This window comes from Ceratotherium simum, chromosome 21, assembly GCF_057802395.1.
Source record: "Ceratotherium simum simum isolate JZ-2026a chromosome 21, ASM5780239v1, whole genome shotgun sequence".
Classification (NCBI taxonomy): Eukaryota; Metazoa; Chordata; class Mammalia; order Perissodactyla; family Rhinocerotidae; genus Ceratotherium; species Ceratotherium simum.
In genome coordinates, this window is record NC_141920.1 from 6,139,807 (window position 1) to 6,163,278 (window position 23,472).

Genomic DNA, 23,472 nt, shown 5'->3' on the forward strand with positions numbered 1-23,472 from the left:
AGCTGAAGGAGGAGTTCAGCTGGGAAAAGCTAGAGGCTTCAACAGCAAGTGCAAAGGCCCTGGGGTGGGCTGTGCCCAGCGTGTCCCAGGAACAGTGAGGAGGCAAGTGTGGGCAGGGGGCAACCAGGCCAGGGCCTCCTAGGCCACAGTGACAGCTTTGGCTTTTCCTTCGAGGACGACAGGGAGCCATGGAGGGAGATGTGACCCGACTTATGTTGAACAGGACCCGTCTGGCTGTGTGTGGAGCACGGACTACAGGAGGACGAGGGACCACTGCAAGGGTCCAGGAGAGAGGGGTGGTGCCTGGACTGTGGTTGGGAGCAGAGAAGGGGGTGAGGAGGGGGCAGATCCCAAACTGGCTTAGCAGGCAGAAACTTCCGGACCTGCCAAGTTGGACGTGAGGGTGAGGGAGAGTTCAGAGTGAGTCTGGCTTGGCCACCTGGGAGGCGAGCAAGGGAGGTGGGGACAGACTGCATGTGTGACTGGCCGAGCCCTGCTCTGTAGGTCAGGGGCGGACCAGGCAGCAGCCTGGAGGGCGACGGCCCAAAGGAGGCCAAACCCACGGCCCCCAAGCCTTCGCTCCACTGGCCTCCTCCCCAGGAGCCCACTCCACCCTTCCCCCAGGTCACCAGGGCCCTTCCGCCCCACACGGCCCCTCTGCCACTCTGTGCCTCCTCCCCCTATGGCGTCCTCACCTCCCCGGGTTGGGGCTCCCCCGACGGCCTGGACCCCACTGTGCTGAGCTCGCTGGGTGGTGTCTGTGTACTGCTGCTATCCCTCCCCAGAGTCGCTCACAGCAGGACTGTCCTTGGGGTCTCTGCTGTCTCCCCGACTCCAGCCCTGTCACCTCCCTAAGCCCATCTCCTCCCCGTTTTCCCCTCACTGCCCCTTCTCCAGCCATACCTGCCTTTTTATGCCATGCACCCTGCCCCAGGGCCTTTGCACCTGCTGTTCCCTCTGCCTGAACCCATTCTCCATCACCCTGTAGTATTTCTCTCACAGTGCTGACCAGTATCTGAAATTACCCCCTCCACACGTTGTCTTCCGCACTAGGTTCTAAGCCCCAGTGGGCAGGACGATGTCTGTTTGTCGATGACTACCCCCAGTGCTTTGCATGTGACCCAGCACACATTTCTTGGAATGAATGAATGAGTGAGCAATTGGAGGAACGAGTGAGTTAATATCCTCTCCAGCCCTAACACCTCCGTGAGGCTCCCGTGAAGTCCCCAGTGCTGAGTGGTGGCTCCAGCTGTGTTCTGGGAGGTACGGGGACTGTCCCCAGGTTGGGGCCTCTCAGCCCCAGACGAGACCTCCCTTCCTAAGTGACCGTGCACCCCGCCTGGTGCCAGCACCCCAGGGACAGCCGGCAGGGACACCTGCAGCTCTGCCCTCTCGGCAGCCCTTACTCAGCCTCCTCCAGCAGCACCCACTTTCTCTGGGGGAGCTGCCCCCCATTCCACGGGGTCCTGGGGGAGCCGCCAATCACACCACCACACCCCGCCCCTGGCCACTGCTCCCAGGGCCCTGCGCTGAGCACGTGCTCCGTGCTGAGCCAGTCCGTGCTCCCGGATTCAGAGCAGACAGCCAGGTGGGGAAGCACCCAGGGGTGGGGCATCGTTCCCTCCCTCCTCCAGGGGTGGTCGTGGGGGCACTCACGGAACAGCTGTCGATTAAAACCCCGGCTCCCGAGCCAGAAGCGCCCTCGGCGTGAGTGACATGAGCGTGACCCTGCAGGAGGGACGCGTCCGCCGTCACCGTGGGGGGCCGAAGGCGCCCACTTCAAGATCAAGATTACTGACTAATTTTTTCTTTAAAGAAAACAAGTTTTATTTTTATAATCAGAACATTCTAATAAAAATATTATTATAACATTAGCTACCTTCATTTTCTGGGCCTTGACTCTGTGCCAGGCGTGCCGCGAAGCGCTCGCCCATGTCGGGCAGCCCCTGAGGCTCCCACTTCCCTGAGGTAGGTCTGAAGGAATACCCCCAGCGCCCCCCACCTTCCGGACCACCCTTCCCGACTTCCCTCTGCCCGTCCCCTTGGCCAGGCCACCCCCGCATCACCCTCTTCCCCCATCTCCTCCAAGGCAGGGCCGGGGCCTCCTGGAGACTCCCCAGCCCCCAACGCCCCCTCCAGGAGCACCCTCGCCTCACCTCTCGACCGAGCCCCCAAGGCGGGTGGGACGCGGGGTGGTATACAGCAGGCGACACTAAGAGGATGAGCCGCACACCTTGCACTTGAACCTCCCCCCAGCTGGCCGGGGTGCTGCGGTCCAGCCCCTCGGCCGGCAGCCAATCGGGCTCCACTCCCTCCTGCCCTCCGAGGCGCTGGGTGGCAGTGAGAGGGGAGGGGAGGGGACAAGCTTCAGAGACAACTTACTGTCGCCGGGCGAGACTTCTCGCCCGGAGACGCCCACTCTCCGGCAGTGCTCGGCACTCAGCCCGCAGACGCTGGAAAATACAGAAATACTGTCACTGTCTCCTGGGGCGGAGCCGTCGATGAAAGCGAGTCTCTCCAAGTCCAAAGTAGGTCTGGGATTCTTGGTGGCGGGGTCCTCCGCGGAAAAAACAGACTGAAATCCTGAAATCAGCTTAGTAGCAAAACGACGAGGGTCAGAAAAGGGCTGCGGGGCTTCCAGGGGAGGGAGGGACATGGCCGGCTCCGGCCCGCCGCCCTGGAGCCGGGCCTGCGGCCGCCCGCGGGCCACATGTAGGAAGCGAGGACCCGGAGGTGGGGTCCCCGCACGCCTCCCCGCGGGCCACAGCTGTGCGGGGAGCTGCAATCAACAGCCATTCACGCGGCTCCCGCAGGTCTCCCCCGAGTAAGGCATCCTGGAGCGGGGCGGCTCTGCTCGGCCTGCTGGGCGGCGGGGGTCTGTGGCGGTGGCGACGGCCCCGCCGGAGGCCGCGGGGACGGGCAGGGAAGCAGCAGGCAGAGGCTGGCGCGTGTGCGGGCCTGCGCCGCGTCCTCAGCTGGCTCTCGGTCGTTTTTTTTCCTGAGTCCTCCCTTGAGACGTGATGGGTCCCGGATTGGGGCCGCGGCCTCCAGGCCGTCCCGGGGCGCAGCCCTCACTGCATCCGGTCGGGCTGCAGCTGCGGGGGCTGGTACTGCACGAAGGCGGGGGCCGCGGGCGCAGCGGCCGAGAGGGCCTGGGGCACGGCGGCCGGGTAGCCGTAGCCCACGAAGCTGGCGGCCGTGGCGGGCGAGGCGGCGTACGGGTACTGGTCGTAGGCGGCCGGCGGGTACTGCGCGTAGGCCGGGCTGGCCGGCGTGTACTCGATGTAGGGCGACGACAGCGGCGGGACCGGGGCGGCCGGGATCACCACGCTGGGCTGGACGATGGCTTGCGGGTAGATGTAGTGGGGGGTCAGCCTGCGGGCCAAGCAGAGGGGCAGGGTCAGGCGGCAGAGCGGGGACACACACACGGCTGGCTCCGGGCGGAGCGGAGGAGCCGGGGGAGCCGGGGACGCTGGGCCGCCCCGCCCCCATTTCCTCATCTGTAAAATGGGGGCGACAACAGGGGTGCTCCTTGAACACACCAGACGTGTTCCCATGCGGCCTCTGCTCCGCCGGGCGCCACCTGCAGCGCACTCTCCCCCTACCCCCTCCCCCCCCAAGTCTGTCCTCAAAAGTCTCCTCTCCGTGAGCCCGCCCCACCCCCCCAACCCCCACGGGACCGGCTACAGGATTTGGGGGCGCACTTTGAAAATGACTAAGAATTTCAAGGCAGCGACAGGAGAGCATCACGCCCAGCGTGGGCCCTTCTGGCAGGGTCCCCATGTGACTGCCCAGGTCGCACGTCATCCGTGAGGCCGTCCTGCCCCCCACGTCCCTGCTCATCATCCCAACATCTGCCACCCACCACGTGACACCCCACACAGTTTCTTATTTAGCGTCTGTCTCCCCCGACCAGAGCGTCGGCTCCGCACGGAGCTCAGTCCCCCCACCGACAGCCCGGAGCCCGGCGCAGTCGGCGCTCCACGACTATTAATACGCGAACGAGGGGACACAGGAGTGACGATGGTGACGGAGACGAAGATGACGGTGAGAGCCGGGGAGCACGGCCGGCCGCCGCCTTCCGGGCCTGCGTTGCGAGACAGACGCCGTCGGCGCCGTGCCTGGTCGGACCCCCCGGCCGGCCTCCACACCGTGGGCACATTCCACAACAGAACAATGGGGCTCGGGGTAAGTGCCGTCCCCAAGTTCCCACAGCGATGAGGCGGGGGGCTGGGACCCCCAGACCCCCTGAGTCCCAACGCGGGACCCCCCCGGCACACAGACTAATGTGCAAAACCGCTGCCGAGGCGCCGCTTACGGCACGCCTGCTGCGGGCACCGTGCATGCAGCACGCCCGGCCCTCCGGGTCGGGGATGAACCCCCGCATGCCGCAGATGGGGAAACCGAGGCTCAGGAAGGCAGTACTAGTGTGCATCTGCTCTGCCAACCAGCTGCTGGGCAGCGCTGGGCAAGTGGCTGAGCCTCTCTGAGCCTCACAGCACGTCTGCAACAGCAGCGCCCACGGCCCGGAGACGCTGGGCAGTGCCGGGCACAGAGCGACCTCATCGGGGTAGACACCACGTCCCTCAGCATCAGCATCTCCTCCTCCCCCCGTTCCCACACTGGCACGAGTTACAGAGAACAGGGTGCCCTGGGGGCATCATGGAACCCCAGTTTCCTGCTGCATCTAGAAGATGGGCCCAGGATCCAGGCCCCGCCCCTGCTCCAAAGAGAAGCTGCTTCGAAAAGAAAAAGGAAGACATTCCCCCCAGGCTCTCACACCCTTGGCAGGGGCAGGAACAGGGCAGCTTTGGGGGAGTAACTGGGCAGCAAGCAGACCCCTGAAAGCATGTGCTCCCGTCCCCCAGCCAGGCCCCCTCAACAGGCAGGAGGAGCCCTCACCTGCGACAGAGACAGACGTGCTCAGCGGACCACAGCAGCACCTACACGAGCGGCGAAAAACCAGACAGCCCGAATGTCACCCACAGAGGACAGGGCAGTATCCGACGTCCCTCCAGACCACCCCGCACGCGGCAGCGAGAGGAGACCTGAGCTCAGCCCCACGCCCCTGCCCTCCGCACCATCAGCAGCGAAAAGCAAGCAGCAGGACAGAGATGCTGTTTATGCAAACCTGTGATATTTATGGTAAATGGTGATACTGCTTATGCTAAAAAAACCAAATGTGTATTTATACCCACGCTAAGGATGGGTGAGGCCGAATAGCACAGAACTGCCATTTTTACGGGTCCCAGAGTCGACTGACGGCAACTTCGTGTGGTGCAACGTTTTGAAAGCACAGAAAAGGCTGAGGGAGGCCATGGGAGCATGACACGTGGGTTTGACCATCTTTACCAGGCAAATGGATTCATGTGCACAATCAGGAGGGAGGAGCTCTATTTCCAACAGCCAAGAAGTTGAAACAACCCAAGCGTCCCTCCAGTGATGATGGATAAACAAACTGGCATACCCATGCCATGGAATATTACTCAGCCATAAAAAGGAATGAGGCTCTGATGTCTGCTACAACGTGGATGAACCTTGAGGACCTTATGCTGAATGAAGGAAGCCAGACACAGAAGGCCACGTACTCCATGATCCCACTGATACGACATGTCCACAGGAGGCAAATCCAGAGAGCGAGCAAGTGCTTAACCTGCCAGGCGCTTCTGGAAGGGGAAGGGGAGTGAGTGCTTATGGGTCGCCTTCTGGGGTGATGAAAGGTTCTGAACTAGACAGGGGTGATGGCTGCACAACTTTATGAACACACCTAATGCCTTAAAACGGTTATGTTTTAGGTTACGGGTACTTCGCCATAATAAAGGCGTATACATAAGGAACACGTTCTGAGCCAGGAGGGAACCACCCGGCCAGGGCAGAGGTGGGCGGATGACGGCGCCGGGGCCCCGGGGTTTGGCACAAACACCTGGGGGTGGGAGTCTGGGGCACACCTGGCCGCGTGCCCAAGGGATCACAGCTCCCCTGACTGCGTCACCCTCACCTCAGCCGCTGGCTCTCCTAGACCACAGCGCCCAGCAGTTGCCATGACAACACACCCCTGCTGGTGACAGGCAGCGCCTCCCGACACCTACACGGTTGACCTTTCGCTGTGTTTGTCAGGAGGTCCAGGCGGCTTCCGCCAGGAACCCCACGCCCTGGCTCAGGGCCACAGCGCCCGTGCTCCCTCTCCCGCTCCGCGAGCCTCTGCTGCCCACCCGCCCCCTCCTCACCAGGGGGACAACAGCCTTGAACAGCGCCGGCATCTGTACTGAGACAGCCGTCTCACGTCCGCGGGTGTGCTCAGGGCCAGGAGCTGCAGGGCCCCAAGCCTCGCGGAGCCTGGATTTCTGGAGGGGAACAGGCACCCAAACACACCAACTCGTGAGCCAGAGCCAGGACTCCTGTGAGGGGCGGGGGGTGTCAGGGGAGGCTTCCCGGAGGAGGCGGCAACTTCACGGAGCCCGAGCTCCCGGCCCGTCTCCCGTGGGTCTCACGTGAGTGGGGAGGGCTCTGCTCTGACGCCCAGCGCCTCGCCCAGGGCCGGGCTGTAGAAAGTGCTGTGCACCCTGCTGACAGAACACGGTCCCCTGGGCACAGGCCCCTCTGGGAAAGACGAGGGCCTCCTGGCTGGGAAGGGAGTGAGGAAACCTGAGGAAGCCGGCCTGGGTGCCGTGCCCACCATGCCGCCGTCCCTGGCACCACCAGCGCCCCCGCCACGTGAGCTCCTGGAACCTCAGAACATTCCTCAGTTGGAGGCCACGGAAGCTTTGAGCCCAGAACTTCTCCAAACGTGGGCAGGGGCGCCCCTGCCTCAGACAGCCCCGAAGCATCTGCTAACAGCGTGGATCCCCACAGACCGCCTCCGGGGATCCTGACACACTCCTGCGCTCGAGAGCCCCAGCTGCGCCCAGAGCCTCCCGCCGTCCACACAGCACACTCGGACTTCAAAACTCACAGGCTTCAGGCCACACCTGCCTCACGGCCCCGGCGGCCGAGGCAGCTGTCAACCTTTACCGGGTTTCCGACGTTGCCAGGACCAGGGCTCTGCCCCGGCCCCCACGGAGCCGCCCTGCGGGGGACCTCGGACCCGGTGAGGGCAGATACTCTTTGGGCTGGGGAGGAAGGGGACTCCCCTGTTCCCCGACTGTGAGGACACGGTGTCTGCGTCTATTCACCTGCTACCTCTGAGGGCTCTGCCCCCCACCCTGCAGGTGAGAAGCCAGAAAGAACTTACGAAGCTTTTCACGGCCACAAAGTAGGTACTGTTGTTACCCCGCTTCCCGGAAAGAGAAACTGAGGCTCAGAGAGGCCCAGGTGCCTTGGGCAGTCACACAGCCAGGGAGTGGCAGAGCAGTCTCCCCCGGCCACACGCCGCCCGGCACCCCTGCCCACAGGACTGGCTGCAGGCTGGGGCCTGCGAGCCGGGCCCACCTCAGGGGCCGGCTTGGGCCCCCAGGAGGCCGCCCAGGTGGGAGAGCGGCCCCAGTCCAAGAGCTGGCCGCCCCCGGGGGTTCTGCCCCCGCCACGGAGCTCAGCGTGTCCACAGAGACGGGCCCCCAGACGGCGTGCACCCCAGACTCGGACCAGAAGGGAAGGAAGGCACTGGGGGCGGTGAGGCCCGGGGACAAATGAGAGCGCCGGCGAGTGCAAGGGAAGGAGGAGGCAGAGCCCCACCAGGCAGGCCCCCCCCCCCCCCCCCCCCCCGTCCACCCCTCGGCCCTGCACTCAGACGGTCCCAGAGCTCCTGAGTCTCGCAGCGGCCTCGCAGAGGCTGACCTCAGGCCCGCTGTGGGAACCCAAACCCTCCGCCAGAGCAGCGGCGCTCCCGGGGGACACTGGGCCCCGTCGGGGACATTTCTGGTTGTCACACCGGGGACGGGGTGGGGAGTGCCCCGGGCACCCAGCAGGTGGAGGGCGGGGCGCTGCGAACGTGCTGTAAGGTACAGGACGGCCCACCACGGAGAAGCGCCTGGCACCACGCCGGGGCGAGACCCTGCCGTGAACCAGAGAGAACAGGGCAAGGACAAGGACCTCTTACCGCTCTCGTGACCACAGACGCCCACGATGGGGCCGGGACGGAGGCCAGGCGGGGAGGGAGGGCGGAGCTGGAGGGGGCGCGCGCACACGTGCGCACACACACACACACACACTACACGCGGGAACCCACTGAGCTCTTCGGTGAGCAAGAAAACCCAGCCAAACCACAGGCCGGCCCTGCCTGAGGGCAGCCCCACGCCCCACCCCAGGCCTGCACACAACAGGCAGAGGTCCCAGCCGCCTGGCACCGGGGAACAGGGCCTGTGTGCCCAGCGGGTTTCTTGGCTCCCCGCCTACTCCTCGGAAAGGTCAGGGTGCCTCCGGGTGCCTGATCTTCAGGCCTCTGGAAAGGGCACAAGCCTGGCAACATTCCACGTGTCCACGTAGGCTGGTCTGCCCAGCCAGGGAAGTCTCTGAGGGGCTTCCCCCCTGACCAGGGCTCAACCTACCTCCCCAGCTTATCTCCACCCCACCAATCCCTCCCCCATCCCCCTCTGTTTCCCAGACTCAACTGGCTCCTCCCACCACAGGACCTTTGCACCTGCTGTCCCTGCTGCTTGCAGGCTTCTTCCCACAGCTCAAACCTCAGCTGCTCAGGGACCTTCCCAGATCAATGCCTACAGGGCCCGCCCACCGCCAGCTGTATTTCCCTCTTCCGGCCCAAAACCACGTCATTTACCTGCTGTTCCGCCGTCTTTCCTACGAGAACATAAACCCCACGAAGGCAGGGACTCGGCCTTGACTCCTGGGTCCCAAGGGCCCAGAACAGCATCGCCGAGGGCCTTGAGGTGACAAAGGACCCTCCCCCAGCAGCCCCACTGCTTCCTGGGCCAGGGGTCACAGCCCCTCGGAAGCAGAGGACGCAACCCACCCTGGAACAGCCGCTGCCTGGCACAGCTCTGCTCAGCGGGCCACAGCTGGGAGCCCCGGGGAGGCAGAACCTGAGGCCTCGGTGTAAGGCTGGCTCTGCCACCTGCTAGGTGCCTGGTGCCCCACGTTCCCTCGGTGGGGCGGGACCCCCTGGGGCTGCCGCACGGATTTAACGCTCTCCACCCTCAGAGAACTCAGCAGCACCAAGAACCCCCTCCTTGGGCCCCAGGGAGGGCGAGAACAGTCCCCCACCCCCTCACCCCGCCAGGACAGACGGAAAGTCCTCCTTCTCGTAGGCCGTCCCACCCCAGCCCCAGGGAGGGCAGCACGGAGCCCCAGAGGGAAAAACGGACCAGCCGACAGGACAGTCAGGTTCAGGGATCTGGACTCAGCAGTCAGGTGACCCACCACCCACCAGGGTTGCTCCTGCCTGGCCCGGCATCGCTGGGACTTGCAGGGTTGGGGTCTCGCAGCCTCTCCTCAGCACAATCCCCCACTGTGCCCATCTCTGCTCCGGGGACACAGAGCCACGGCCAGCAGCTCCTCTCCCAGGACGGCGCCCAGCACTGTCACCCCTTCCAGTTTCTCTGGAAGCCCCAGCTCCACAGCTGCCTGGTCTCCACGCTTCCTCACCCTCCTCGGAAAACCTTCCGCCTCCACCGAGACCTGGGGGCGCTCACACACGATGCTCACCTGTTTCCCAGAAGAATGAATCCCACTGCTGTGCAAAGCCAGGCAGAGGGAGAGAAGGGGGCCGAGGCGGGCGAAGCCAGCACAGCCAGGCGCATGGGCCGTGAGGGACGGCTCAGGGGGCTTCTGCTTCCCTCGGGGGCCAGGGCAAAGCACACCCCAAACCCCCAGACCGTGGGGGGCTGCAGCTGGCCGGGCTGAAAAGGCTAGACCACCGCAGAGGAACATGCACTCAGGCTAAGCCCGCCTGGAGCTCCTCCCCGGGCTCCAGGGCACCCCCTGCTGAGAGGGGAGCGTGCCAAGGTCTCTGCCCAGACCCAACACACCTGGGGTCAGCAACGCACAGCCAGAGCACCCCAGCTGACTCGCTTGATGGAGACCCATGGGTCCAGAGACGAGAAGCCCAAGTTTTGATCCTGGCCATGCCTGTCCACGTGCCTCCACCCTGTCTGGCCTCAGTTTCCCCATCTGTACACTAAGTGCACCCCAGAGCCTGAAAGAGCCTCCACTGGGTCCCGCCCCTCTGGAAGGCAGAGGTCTCGGGGCGCCGAGCCACAGGGTCTGCGAGCCCCGGGGCAAGCGACGGGTGCTGACAACAGCCAAGGGCAGCTGGCGACCGGAGACGGACGCCCGGACTCTCCACACACTCAAAGCAGAACTCTCAGCGAGAAGGAACCAGCCGCAGCCCCGGAGGACTCGGAGGACTCATTTTCTGAATGTAAAGCCACCCCCGAAAATAAAAATGAAAAAGCAAATGAGCCCCTTTCACTTTTTCTGCTCTCTGGAGGTTTTGCCCCCTGTGCTGGAGACACCGGCGGCCGGGGGGCAGGACTCCAGGTTTCTGGGGCCAGGGGAAGGGGAGGCAGGAAACCAGGCCCCCGTGGGCCCCCCGGGAATCCCCAGAGGCGGGGACATCCAGGCCTTGTGGGGCCATCAGACAGCAGGCAAGCGTGGGGCAGCTGGACGCAGCAGGTGAAACCTCTCCCGAGGGACGAGGGCAGGCCCCGCACGGCATCTCCTCCGGAACCGGTCCAAACCTGAACCCCCAACACCGCACCCAACGCCAGCTGCCCCCCACCACCAAGACCAATCCGACCTTCCATTTGCTCAGGCCCGAAGCTCTGGAATCTTCCTGGACTGCTCTCTTTCACACGTTCCTTAAAATGTACTCAAAATCCCACCCTTCCCAGCACAACGCTTGTCAGGGCGGCCACCACGGCCTCCCACCTCGGTTACTGCGAGGTCCCCTAGGGGGGGCCTCCGCCGTAGCATCGGTGGTCCAGGGCCCCCAAGCAGCCAGAGGATGCTTCAAAGACACCAATGACCAAGCCCTCCTCCACTCACAGCCCCATATCACAGAGTAAAATCCCAATGCTCCCCTGGCTCCCCAGGACCGAGGAGCCGAGGTCCCCCAGCTGGGCCCCTGAGCCCCCCCATCTCCCACTTCCTCCCACCATTCATGTCTGCCTCCCCCCGCCTGCTCCTTTCCCTCCACAGCGCCTGCTGCCCCCTGGGGCCTGATTATTCCCTTTATCCTTTGTCCCCTCGCCACCACTGCAGGATGCTCTGTAATTACACGCTGGGACCAGGTCTCCCCTCATCCCCACGGTGTCCCCAGCTTGGCACAGAGCAAGCAAATATTTATCGAACCAACTGACTGAAGGAACGCACAGCTTCCTTGCTCCACCACGTGAAAAGGAGCCGGATGCCCCCAGCGCCCTGCAGAGCATTGTCGCGTCCACGTGTCCACGTGGCAGACGGGAAACAGGCTCAACGAGGAAAGCCGTGAGCACAAGGGGTCACACAGACTCCCCCCTGCTCCTCTCTCCACTGCAGCATGAAGTGTGGGCCGTCCCAGCTGGGAGCCCGTGCCCCCTGCAGCCCCTGATCCGGGACACACCGTGGGGCGATTTAGACACCGCGTCAGCCCCTGGTCGGGCCTCTCTCCCTAGACCTGAGGCTTCCGGACGAGGCTCTCCAGCCCCCAGCAGGAGGGCCCCTCCTACAGGGCCAGTGGGGCCGGGCGAGGAGCTCGTCCTGGGGGGACCCAAGGAGCCCCCGAGAGCTGGTTTCTGTTACAGCCGCAGGGCACAAACAACAGGTGTGCACGGGCACCCGCCGGGGCCACAGGCCAGCCCACGCCTCACTCCACTGAGCTGCCAAACAGGAAGCCACGGTGTGGGGAGCAGGCAGGGCCACCCCAGACAGCCTGAAAGTAAAAACAGGCCACGTGACGCCACACGGGGGAGAGGGCGCCGGCTTCCACCCACCCCACAGCCTCTGGCGTAGACCTCACTTCCTGCTGTGTCCCCCGGCGCTGACCCCGTCACCACAGCACTGACCCCCGCCATGGCGCTGACCCCTTCACCACGGCGCTGACGCCCCTTCACCACGGCGCTGACGCCCCTTCACCACGGTGCTGACCCCCGCACGGCGCTGACCCCCCCCCCACGGCGCTGACCCCCCCCCCCACGGCGCTGACCCTCGCCATGGCGTTGACCCCGTCACCACGGCACGCTGACCACCCCCCACGGCGCTGACCCGGCGCTGACCCCTTCACCACGGCGCTGACCCCTTCACCACAGCGCTGACCTCCCCCCCCATGGCGCTGACCGCCCCATGGTGCTAACCCCTTCACCATGGCGCTGACCCCCCCATGGCGCTGACCCTCCCCAAGGCACTGACCCCGCATGGTGCTGACTCCCCAAGGCCCTGACCCCCACCATGGCACTGACCCTCCCCAAGGCATTGACACCCCATGGTGCGGACCCCCCAAGGCGCTGACCACCCCATGGCAGTGACCACCCAAAGGTGCTGACCACCCCCAGGATGTTGACTCCCGCCAAGGCACTGCGAACCACCCAGCTCTATTTTTTTTTACTTCATATCATGAAATAATGATAAAATCTCAAAAAGTCACAGAAACAGTACAAGAGGTCCCGTGTCCCCTCCCGCAGTGTCCCCCAGTGATGAGACCTCATGTCACCCAGCGCGTCATCAAAACCAGGAACCCGACACGGCACACTGCCACCACCGAGGCTCCAGGTCTTGGTCAGATTTCACCATTTCTCACGTGCGCTCATTTTCTGGGACGTCCTGGTGTGTAAGCCTCTGACACTGTCACACACACAGATCGTCTCTCCACTGTTACAACCACGAGGCAGGGCTGCCCCACCTCGGCCAGGCGCGCCATCACCCAGTGGGCCCCGTGCATGGAGGGACCTGTGATGGTCTGGCTTCCCTGTTGGACAGTGAGTGCCCTGAGACGGGGAACCGACGGTGTCTTGCTTATTCCAATACCCCGGGCAGAGGGCCTGGCATACAGCAGGTGCTCGATAAATGCTTGAACGCTTCTGAGAACAGCTCTTCATGTTCTGCCCAGCCTCATGTCTCCACTTTTGTGGGGAAACAGACATCTTCCCGCCATTCCCCAGTCCCTACCCCCAGGTGACTCAGGGCTCCGCTCAGACCCTCGATGAGCACACACCCACGGCCTGGTGATGGCGAGAGTGGCGAGTCTCAACCTGGGCACCAAGAACCTTCATACGGAGGTCATAGGAGGCCCCGAAACCATAGGCCAAGTGGGGTGTGCACGTGCCTGGGAGAGGGTCCCACGACCACGCTCAGTCCTGGGGTCTCTGGCTCTGATTTGTCCAACAGCTGGCCAGAGAGGGGCACTGGGGCCTTGTCAAGGAACCAGGGTGTCAGAGCCCCCAATTCAGGCCTCTGCCCCCAAGCCGTGTGAGCTCAGGCAAGTCTCCCCTCCCCCGGGGCCTGCACAGGAGTACGGGCAACAGACCCCGTCACAGTGCTGCCATAGATGCGTCACTGACAAATCCCGGGTCTTCCCGTGGGCCAGGGCCCAGCTGACAGGCCCTGCACACAGGCACTCCCTCAGTCCTCAAGGTGGCCCTGTGAGGTGGCACCGTCCCCACCACAAAGACGGGGGGAGGAGCCCAGAGAGAAGAGTCTGGGCCTGGCCTTGAGCCCGGGCAGACCCCAGGGTCCCTCCTCCAGCACACGGCCCAGTGGACACCCAGCAGCCCCAGGACCCTGTCCAGTCGCCTGGGGCCCAGGGCCTGGCCCCATGCCTGGCACAGAGCACGGCTCACAGTGAACGGGCATGGAGCCCACAGCAAGGCCCCCTTAAGAATGGGGGAGGGCTGTGCCCAGAGAAGCAGCTGGCCCTTCAAAAATAACCCAAGAAGAGGCTGCAAGTGCAGCCAGGCCTGGGACAAACCTCAGATCCTGGCAGGCCTGAGGCCCGGGCGCGGACAGACACCCAGACACCAGGAGGCCCTTTCCGGGCCGGACCAGGCTCTGCCTGGACACGAGCCCTCTCCACGCTGCCCTGACCTTCTCTCCTGCCTGCCGGCTGCTGACCGCCCCACCCGCCGGCAAAGAGACGCTCGGCTGGGCAGTCCACGGCCGTGGCTGTCTCCTCCCGTGACTGAGCCACTTGTCACCCGGCTCCCCCAAACCCCAGGCCTCGCCCCATATAAGTACACGACTGAAAGGCACAGGCCGAGTCACGTCCTGAAAAATCCCGTTCAACTTAAAACAAGAGAAACCAAGGAAAGAGGATCCAGGCAAAAACCATCGAGTGTAAAAGTTCTCTGCAAGTTTTTCCACCCGACGTTTACGACCCAGCCGGGCCAGGGTCCCGTAGGGCCAGCCCAAAAGTGGGCCGTGGAGTCTCTAAGGCCGTCCAAGGCGTGTTGGGGCCAGAGGGTCTGGGCAAGCCCAGGCGGGAGGAGAGGGGTTAACTGGCTCACACCCCTGGGGCTGCCCGGGCTCCGGCTCCCACTGCGCCCTCAGCCAACCGCAGCCTGTCCCGCTGCCAGCCCCTCGGACAAAACCGGCCGCTGAGTCAGGCGGGCCGGCTCCCGGCCGATTGTGTGCAAAGACAAAAGGGACGCTGACGGCCCAACTCCGCGGCGGCCGCGGGCGCTGGGAGAGGACAGCTGACCAGGCGGCCCGGCCGGCCACCCCTTGGGCAGGACACCCAGGAGCCCTCCCCGCGGGGTCCCAGCAGGGCCTGGTGGGGGGCGGGCGACGCTGCAAGACCTCAGTCCACCGGCCACTGGAAACCAGGAGCTGGACAGTCCCTCCAGACCCTGCGTCCCTGTTTCGGTCCCCACCCCTTGGCAACCAACAAACAGAGCTGGAGACCGCCTCGGTGTCACAGGTATTAAATGCCAGCCAGCAGCTTCAGTTACAAAACACTGTCGCTTGAAGTCAGAAGGGCACGGCGGTAAAATCCGTGACCCACCCCAACTACCCTCACATGGTGGCGCGTGGGTTCTGGGCCAGCCCGCCTGGGTTCAAATCCCCTCACTCCAGCCACCCTGGACAGGTTGTTAATCTTTCTTTCACTTTTCTCTGCCTCAGTTTCCCCATCTGTGAAGCAAGGATAATATCTGTCCCAACCCCACAGGGCTGTGGGAGGACAGACGGGGAGAAGTGGGGGAGCACGGAGCACCCAGCCCCCATGCTGGCACCCAGTTAGGTGGATGTTATTTCCATTTTCCAGGTGACGAGACGGGGGCTCAGGAAGAAGACCTCACTTGCCAAAGGGACCCAGCCAGTAAGCGGCAGAATCAGGATTTGAACCCAGGTCCACAGGCTCCAGGGGCAAGCACTGAGTTACACTGGAGTCCCAGAGGCCGAGAGATGGGTCAGCAGGGATCCCGGCCTCGGCCAGGGGGGGTCCTGCTGCGTTTCAAGCAGGACAGAGCTGCACACACTCGAGGCCCACGCCCTGATCTCTGTGCAGCTGGCCCCGGCCCCGGCCCCCAGCCCTGGTGTGGACCCGGGGACAGAGCCAGGGCTATGAAAAATGGGGATCACCCTCCTCGGGTGGCCTGCCTGCCAAGAGGAAGAGCCTGGGGTGACGATCGGAAGCCCAGGGTGTCCCCAAACACCTTCCAGGACGGCTCCAGACACTTAGGCAGATCCCAGGGCGAGAGGGACACCGGAACCACCTGCGCCCAGCGCCCTCCAGCTCCCTCCCAGGAGGACAGACTGGGAGCTGAGCTCACACACATCCACCAAGCAGGCACCCCGCGTCGTGGGCACGCAGCAACTCCTCAGTCACCTGGCTGACCTGCCCAGTCAACCCGAGCCCAGCTCCCAACCCTGCTCCAGTCCCTGGTCCCCAACACCCCCGTGAGCGAGTGACCCCTCAGACCCAGCCTCTCTCCAGGCGCGTGTGCACACAGACTCACGACCCGACGCACACAGCTAGGCCTGGGGTTTGGCCTCTGCTAGCTTAAGTGCTAACATCCTAAAAGGGGGACCTATTCTATAACTGCCCTCTCCATGTCCCCCAGGACCCCCACCCCCACCAACACGCTCTCCCACTGGGACACGTGGCCAGCATCAATCACGGTGCTGAGTCAGACCGCACGGCAGGCTCCTCTGTGCCCCTGGAGTGGGTGTGTCCTCTGAGCAGCTGCCAGGCCTTACTAGAAAATGAGGGACGGGAGGCCTTTCTCGGACAGGGGAGCGTGCGACGTGCTGCTCCAAAGCAGGCAGACAAAAGGCCCAGAGGCCGGGCCCACTCGGGCGGGACACCTGGCCCTGATCCTCACCTGCACCTCTCACAGACATGGAACCCCGGTCGGCAGTGACCTGCCGCCACCATCTGTCGGGCACCGGAGCAGGTCAGAGGGGCCAGCCCAGTTCCTAAGAAGGTGGGCAAACACTTGCAGACTGCCCATCCTAAGGCCTCCACGCCTAGAACTCTGAGGAGCCACTACCACCGCCACTTCATAGGGCAGGAAACTGAGGCACGGACAGCGGCAGAAGCTGCCAGAGGTCGCACAATTAGGGAAGCTGGGATTTGAACCCAGGCCACAGCCCCAGAGCTCATGCTCCCCGTCTCTGTGGTGAGGCCTCTGCCAGGGGTGGAAAATGCGACCCACCTTCCCCTAGTCCTCCCAGCTCATCCCCCCCACCCCCAAAAGGCAACCACGTTCCCGAAAGCTCTCAGAGAAAAGAGGCTGCGAACAGCACACCGATGTGTGGGCTGGCAGTCTTGTAGTGAAGGACTCCTCGGACCAGCGGGCACCCACCCCGGGAGACCCTGGAAGCCCACCACCTGCTCCACCTGGTCTGCCCCCACCCCGGCCCCACCGGCCTCATCCACTCACCCGTACGTTCGCTGGACCAAGGTGGGGTGCAGCTGCTGGACGCCGATGGCAAAGCCTAAAAGGGGAGACAGTCAAGGACTCGGCCTCACTCCAGGGGGCATAACCACACAGCCACACACCTCTAATCGAAGAGGGTAATGCCGTCCTCCCCTGTCCCAGGTCACCCCCACGGGAACCCCGAGCTCCAGCAAAGGCCGGCCAAGGGACCTGGGTGTTGTCCTCCAGGGGCCAACTTCCTCCCTCTCGAGGACAGCTGACAACTGGGTCAGGCACCCTCCCCACCCTGCCCCACCGGCCCACGAGGCCAGAAGAGGGGTCCAGCCCCCAGGCTGGGGGATGACTGCCCTGTGACGGCTCTGCAAGCACGTGATAGCCGCCTGCCACTCCTGGGGCAGGGCATGGGGGGGTGCCTTTTTCCACCCAACAGATTCCGAGATACCGACGCTGAATATAGCAACCGAGAAGAGCCAGGAAGGAAAACACAGGCTCTCACCCGTCTGGAGGCTCCGCGGCTTGGCGCCCAGATAGGCCAGGTTCACGTTGGCCTTGCGGCCGTCGATGTTGGGGTTGGGGTCTTTGCAAGCCCTCTCAGCGGCCGCCCGGTCCGCCATAGTCACCTGGAGGTGCAAAGACGTGTCAGGGGCTTCCCTTGCCAGGCGGGGGGAGCAGAAGGCTCTGCCCTGGCACCACACTCACTTCCCTCCACCAGCGGTGCCCGTTACCCAGGGCGCTGGGCCAAGGCCCCTCTGACCCCGGCTGGGGCCCTCCCACAAAGCTGCTCCCTGGATTCCAGCTCCTCCCTCCAAGTTCAAGTTCTGGGAAACCTTGCCTCCAAGGACAGAAACAATCCCCGGGGGAGACGGGACTCCCCCAAAGGGAGGCAGGGGCCCCAGCCTGGCCCGCCCGCCAGTGGGGGCCGTGAATTTCCTCATGGGAGGGGTTTGGGGACAATGCAGTTAGAAGGGAAGTAGGAGACCGTCTTCAAGTCGTTTTTTTACTTCAATTGATATTATTTGGGGCGTCTGAGGGGGCTGCTGGAATACATGGCGGCGTGGGGGGGTTGCTAAAGGGCTCCAAAGCGCCCTGGGGGCAAGCCTCCGTTCCGCGCTCGCTTGTTGCTCCAGGAAATCCCGAGAGCAGGCATCTGCCCCCAAAACCACTCCACAAACTTAGGAGTCCGACTTGAAGACAGCGCCTCTCCTTTTCAAGCCGGCCGTGGGGTGGGGGCAGGGAGACGGGCCGGGGGCCGTGCGGGGCGGGACCGGCTGGAGCGTGAACTGCCGCCCCCGGGCCCGAGGGGCACAGCAGGTGCCGGCGGAGGGGCCCCGGGCGGCCCGGCGTGCGCCCACCGCTTGACTCAGCGCCCCGGGCCGCGGTAAGCGCGGGGCGGGTGCGCGCGCGGCCGCGGGGCCACTTACGAAGCCGTAGCCGCGGGACTTGCCCGTCTGGCGGTCGGTGATGACCACGGCCTCCTCGATGTCCCCGAAGCCCTCGAAGTACTTCCTGAGCGAGGCGTCGGTGGTGTGGTAGGGCAGGCCGCCCACGAAGATCTTGGTGAACGTGGTGTCCTTCTGCGAGCCGTGCATGGCGCCGGGGGCGGCCGGCGGCCGCGGGAAGCCCGCGCTCGGGGCGCACGGCGCGGGCTGCAGCAGCATGGGGGGCGCCCGCCGCCTACGGACCCGGGCCGCGCGGGGCTGCGCTCATGGGGGGCGGCGGGGGCGAGCGGGCAGCAGGACGCGGGGCGGCCGCGGGGCCCGTGCACTCGCCGGCCGCTCCCGCCGTGCGCGCCGCGTTGCGCTGCGCTGCGCTCGGGCCGGCGCTGCGGGCACTCTGCGCCCCGGCGCCCGCCCCCGTGCTTTGTAGCCGGCCCCGCCCCCGGCCCTGACCCCGCCCCGGCCCTGACCCCGCCTCGGCCGCCCCGGCCGCCCCGCCCCGGCGCGCGGGGTCCGCCGGGAAGCGTAGTCCGGGGAGCCCTGGGGCGGGGCGCGCACGGGGAGGGGCGCATGCGGGCCTGGGGTCGGCGCTGGGCGAAGGTTCCTTCCTGAGCACCTACCACGTGCCCAGCGGTGGCAGGCGCCTGCGCTCGTGGAGGGCACCGTGCGGTGAATTAGATGTAAAGGATTAACACCACGTTCACTGAGTCAACATTTATGTACCCTAAACTTAGGGTACGGCAACACGTCACACTAAGAAGCGAAATGATTTGTGTTTTATATATAAATATAAATCGTTCGACGAATATTTATAGGGCCCTTGCGCTTGGGGCCCTCTAGGCGTGGAGGCCGCAGGGATGCACAGAACACTCCCCAGCCCCCCGGAGCTTCTATGAATAAGAGATTCAACATGAAATACACAACATACAATCCAGAGGGAAACGAATCAGGGCGCTGCCATCCAGGAGGGCCCGAGGTCCCAGGGCCCCCTGAGGAGGTGACTGGGCGGGGGAGGTAGTTTTGGCCTCTTCAAAAGTCCATCCCTGTCCACGCCGGTGTCTGGGATTCCTCCATCAGTGTGGGTGACCCTTGGGCAAAAGCAAGCAGAGGGAGGGTCCGGTTCCCTCTGTCGCTGTCCCCAACCATAGAAACGGGCCCATCCCGGGGCCTCTGTGAATCTCACAGCAGGCAAGACTGGCTGGAGAATTTTTGAGGCCCCTTGTTCAAGTTATCAGGAATTTCACGTCTGATGGTAGAGCACTGACCCAAGAGTGGGACCTTTCTGATGGGCGGCCATGTGACTGCACAGGTCACTGCCCTTGAAGCTGGCCCTGGCACCAGCATCCCCCACCCGTGGGTCACACCACGGTGCCACGCCTGGCTCTGGGGGCCACAAACCCCCCACCTGTCCAGGCACCACTGTCGTGACACCCCGGGGCCGTGGGGGAACTGCAGCTCTGAGTGGGGTCACTGGTGGCCCCATCCTGTGGCCTCCTCTCTGACAGTGGGACACAGGCTGGGGTCTGCAGGGGCTGGGAGTGGCACCCGTGGGCTGAGAGGGACAGGGAGGCAAAGTGTTTGCTGTCTTGCAGGCGTTTATCCAGCACCTTCTCTGTCAGGCTGCCTCTGACTCCAGGCCCAGAGGAACCTGTTTCAAGTCCCTGGACTCCCTGAGGCCACTGTCTACCTGCAGCCAGTGAAGTCTGACCCTTCCTTCCCCCAGCCCCACCCTAGGCCCCTCACGCTGGGAATGGAACCCAAGTCTTCAGAGAGCCTCCTGGGGACACACTTTTCTGTCCCACCTCATTTCCCCCTTCCTTGTCACTTATGTTCCTCCAGGTCCCCAGGCTAACTCCTGCCTCTGGGCCGTTGCCTCCTTACTGGCCCTTTGTCCTGTGTTCCTGTGTTCCTCTGTCCCTCGGTGTACTTTCCACTTCCCCAAGCCCTCTGCACCCACTCACCTATTTAGGTCTCTCCCCTGCTAGGAGGGAACTGGGATGTTTTGCTCAAGCTGTAGGGCCTGCCAAGCTGAGGGCCCCCGGGGGGAACGTTTGTTGAGTGAATGCAAGATGGAACAAAGGAGGCCAGGAAACCTGTACACCAGACAAGGGACCCTCAGAGTGCCCTCTGAAAACTTTGATCAAAGTGTGACCTTCACTTGCTGGGCCAGGGAAGGCGGCCACTGCGCGGCCGCGTGATCTTGGGCAAACGGGGTCCTTTCACCGGGCCTCAGTTTCCCCTTCCGAGACAGACAGGGCCTCTCTGAGGCTGTCCCCAGCCGCGGCACATGCCGGGGGCGCAGGCGGCCGAGGCTCCCGGCCTACAAGTCCCAGCGCCGCCCGGGCGCCCCGCCCCGCCCGCCCGGCCCCGCCCGGTCCCGGCCCCGCCCGCCCCGCCCGCCCGGTCCGCCCGGTCCCGCCCGGCCCCGGGGAGGCAGCGCGCGGGAGGCGGGCGTCTGCGCAGCACGTGCTGGCGCCGCGGGGCCGCGGGGTCCCCACCGGGGGGGCGGCCCAGGGGGGTCGGAGGGGGAAAGCGCGCGACGCGGGCGGGCGGGCTCGCGGCGGGCACGTCGCGCTCCTGCAGCCCGGCAGGGGCAGCGGGGCATCCGCGTCTTGAAGAGGGATGCGCGGCTTCTGGTTCGGGTTGGGTCGCTCGTTCACCCCCTGACCCCGTAGGATTCCGCATCGCCAACCTCTGCGCCCCGCCCTTCTCGGGTCAGGTGGCCCCACGTCCCCACGTGTCACCAACCTCTGCCTGAGAATGAGCCATTCACCCCCCACACACACTTGTTAATGGCCCATCCGGTGCCGGCCCAGGGGTCTAGGTCCCCGGGACACCAGAGTAGGAAACACGTGCCCCCCACCACGCACCCACACACGCACACGCGCGCGCACACACACGCACACACACGCTCTGGAGCTCACCCTTTAGGAGGAGTAGAGAGACAATGAATGAATGAACATTTGTATTTAGGTAAATTTTTCCAGGCAGGTGCTGAGGAGCGAGCAGAGGGGCCCCAGGAGAGGAGTGACAGGTGTGCTTAGAGTCAGGCAAGGCCTCTGGGAACTGGGGAGAGCCGGAGCCTTGTGAGCACAGGGAACAGCGGAGGGAACAGAAAAGGCAAAGGCTCCAAGGCGGGAGATGCAGCCACCAGCATTCGTCCAATGTCTTTTGAGTGCCTGCCACTTCTCTGTGGTGAGCCCTCACACACCGCTGATAGTAAGAAAGGTCAGTGGCCTTGGTGTGCCTGTTTGGGGCCAGGTCCTTGACTGGGTGACTTACATAGATTAGGTGATTTAACCTCAAAACAGCCTTTGTCATGGGTAGGTACTATCAGCCCAATTTTACGAGGGAGGGCACTGAGGCTCAGAGTGGCTTCCCCAAGGCCATCAAGGGCAATAAATGGCTGGCCAATCCTGGATCCCATTTTGTCCTCCCCACAGCCTTTAAGGAGGAGACCAGCTTTGAGGGCTGGGCAGGTGGGACCTCAGAGAGCTTAGGTGAAGTGAGACCTAAGTGGAAAGTCTTTTCTGTGAAAGCTTCCACTTTTCTGCTGAAAGAGACAGCAGTAGCTGGTATTAGCCCCTCATAGTTCTTTCTGCCCTGAACATGGGTGGGATGTCTGGAGCTGTGGTAGCCATCTTGTGATCATGAGGCAAAGTCCAAGAGACTCACAGACACCAGTACTGATACTGCTAAACCCAGGGGACATGTGGCAACGTCTGGAGACGTTTTTGGTTGTCACAACTTGAGGGAAGGAATGCTACTGGCGTCTAGGATGTGGAGGCCAGGGAAGCTGCTAAATATCCTACAGTGCACAGGACAGCCCCCCACAACAAGGAATTATCCGGCCCCAAATGTCAATAGTGCTGAGATTGAGAAACCTTGTGCTAAACCAGCGCCAACAACCAGGCTCCTTGTTATGTAAGAAAAATAAATCCTGAAGTGTTTAAGCCACCGTTGGTCAGGTTTTCCATGAGGACAACGAAAAGCATTCCCGGGTGATGCGGGTACAGATGCGGGTTGATGACTCCACCGAAGGCGCCAGCACGGCCTGGCAAGCGCGTCTGTCCCGCTTCCCTCGGTCCCTGTGGCCTTGGGCCCGTGCTCCTCCTGCTAAAGCGCGGCCCCTTCATCACACACGGGGACGACAGTGGTGCCGTCTGCCCTGCGGGGCTGGGAGGCCGAGGGAAGGAGCGCAGATGTGGAGCCAGGCCGGGCTGCTCGGCTGAGTCCCCGGCCACCGCCAGGCCCAGCGCACGCTGCCTCTCCTCCCTGAGGACGGCAGCCCAGGATGTGGCAGATGGAAAAGGCCCCGTCCCCGTGCCCGCCGCCCACACGTGCCTGACACAGCTCACCCAGGACATGGCGGAGCATGAAGTCCACCTCACTGGCTTTGTCCCTGTCCCCACAGGGGAGAGCCTGGACTCTGCCTGCTCTGGAAACGTCGACCCTTGTTTGAGACTGTGCGGGGTGTGGGCCTTGGTTGTGGGCTGAATCACGTCTCCCAAAAAACATGTGCGAGTCCCATCCCCTGGGACGCGTGAAGGTGACCTTCTCTGGAAACACGGCTTGTGTGATATAATCAATCTGAGATGAAGTCGCGCTGGATCAGGATGGGGCCTCATCCAGTGACCGCCGTCCTTATAAGAAGGCCGAGTGAAGACACGGGGGAGCCCGTGACGGGGGAGGCCGAGCGTGGGCGATGTGTCCACAGGCCAAGGAAGGCCGGGCCTGCTGGCAACCCCAGGAGCTGGGGGAGGCCTGCCTGGCACAGTCTCCCCTCAGAGCCTCCGCAGGGAGCGCGGCCCTGCCCACTCCTGGAGTTTGGACTTCCGGCCTGCAGACTGTGGGAGAAGACATTTCTGTTGTTTTAAGCCCCCCGGTTCCTGGTCCTTCGCCGCGGCAGCCCCAGGACACCGACGGGGGCTCATCCCCAGTGGAGGGAGGAGCAGGGCAGAGGCCTGAGCAGACGGAGACACACGGCTGGTCAGACTCACGGCTCTCGGAACCGCCCTCAGAGCCACTCTAGGGCGCTGGGACTGCTCAGGGTCGTTCCAGGACCCGGACCCGGGAAGCACCCCTGAACCTTTCTGGGCTTCTGCTCAGCGGGGAATGGGGGAATCCAACTAGTGACCCTTCCAGGAAACACCCCCCGTGTCCGTCCAGTCGCATCCTCTTGCCCTGACCCCCGCGGGGAACAGAACTGGCCCACCTCCCCTGCACCCTCCCGGCCATCTCCTGAGTCTGGTTCCTTCTGCTCAGCCAGTGGCCAGGCCGGGCCCCCTGTC

General features: G+C 64.1%; 1 protein-coding gene across 1 annotated transcript; it reads right to left on the reverse strand.

The window, feature by feature from the left end:
- Window positions 1-1,808: 1,808 nt before the first annotated feature.
- Window positions 1,809-18,535, reverse strand: RBM38 (RNA binding motif protein 38). Its single transcript, XM_004430241.3, has 4 exons — window positions 18,167-18,535; window positions 17,242-17,365; window positions 16,749-16,803; window positions 1,809-3,375 (listed from the first exon to the last, which is right to left on the reverse strand). The coding sequence occupies exons 1-4, from the start codon at window positions 18,401-18,403 to the stop codon at window positions 3,072-3,074; spliced, it is 720 nt and encodes a 239-aa protein (XP_004430298.2). The 5' UTR covers window positions 18,404-18,535; the 3' UTR covers window positions 1,809-3,071.
- Window positions 18,536-23,472: the final 4,937 nt, after the last annotated feature.

Excerpts from the sequence above, each read along its gene's own strand:
- RBM38 (XM_004430241.3), bottom strand. The coding sequence starts at position 18,403 with ATGCTGCTGCAGCCCGCGCCGTGCGCCCCGAGCGCGGGCTTCCCGCGG. Across the intron at positions 16,804-17,241 it reads GCCGCGGAGCCTCCAGACGG|GCTTTGCCATCGGCGTCCAG; the intron begins GTGAGAGCCTGT and ends CTCCCCTTTTAG. Across the intron at positions 3,376-16,748 it reads TTGGTCCAGCGAACGTACGG|GCTGACCCCCCACTACATCT; the intron begins GTGAGTGGATGA and ends CTTGGCCCGCAG.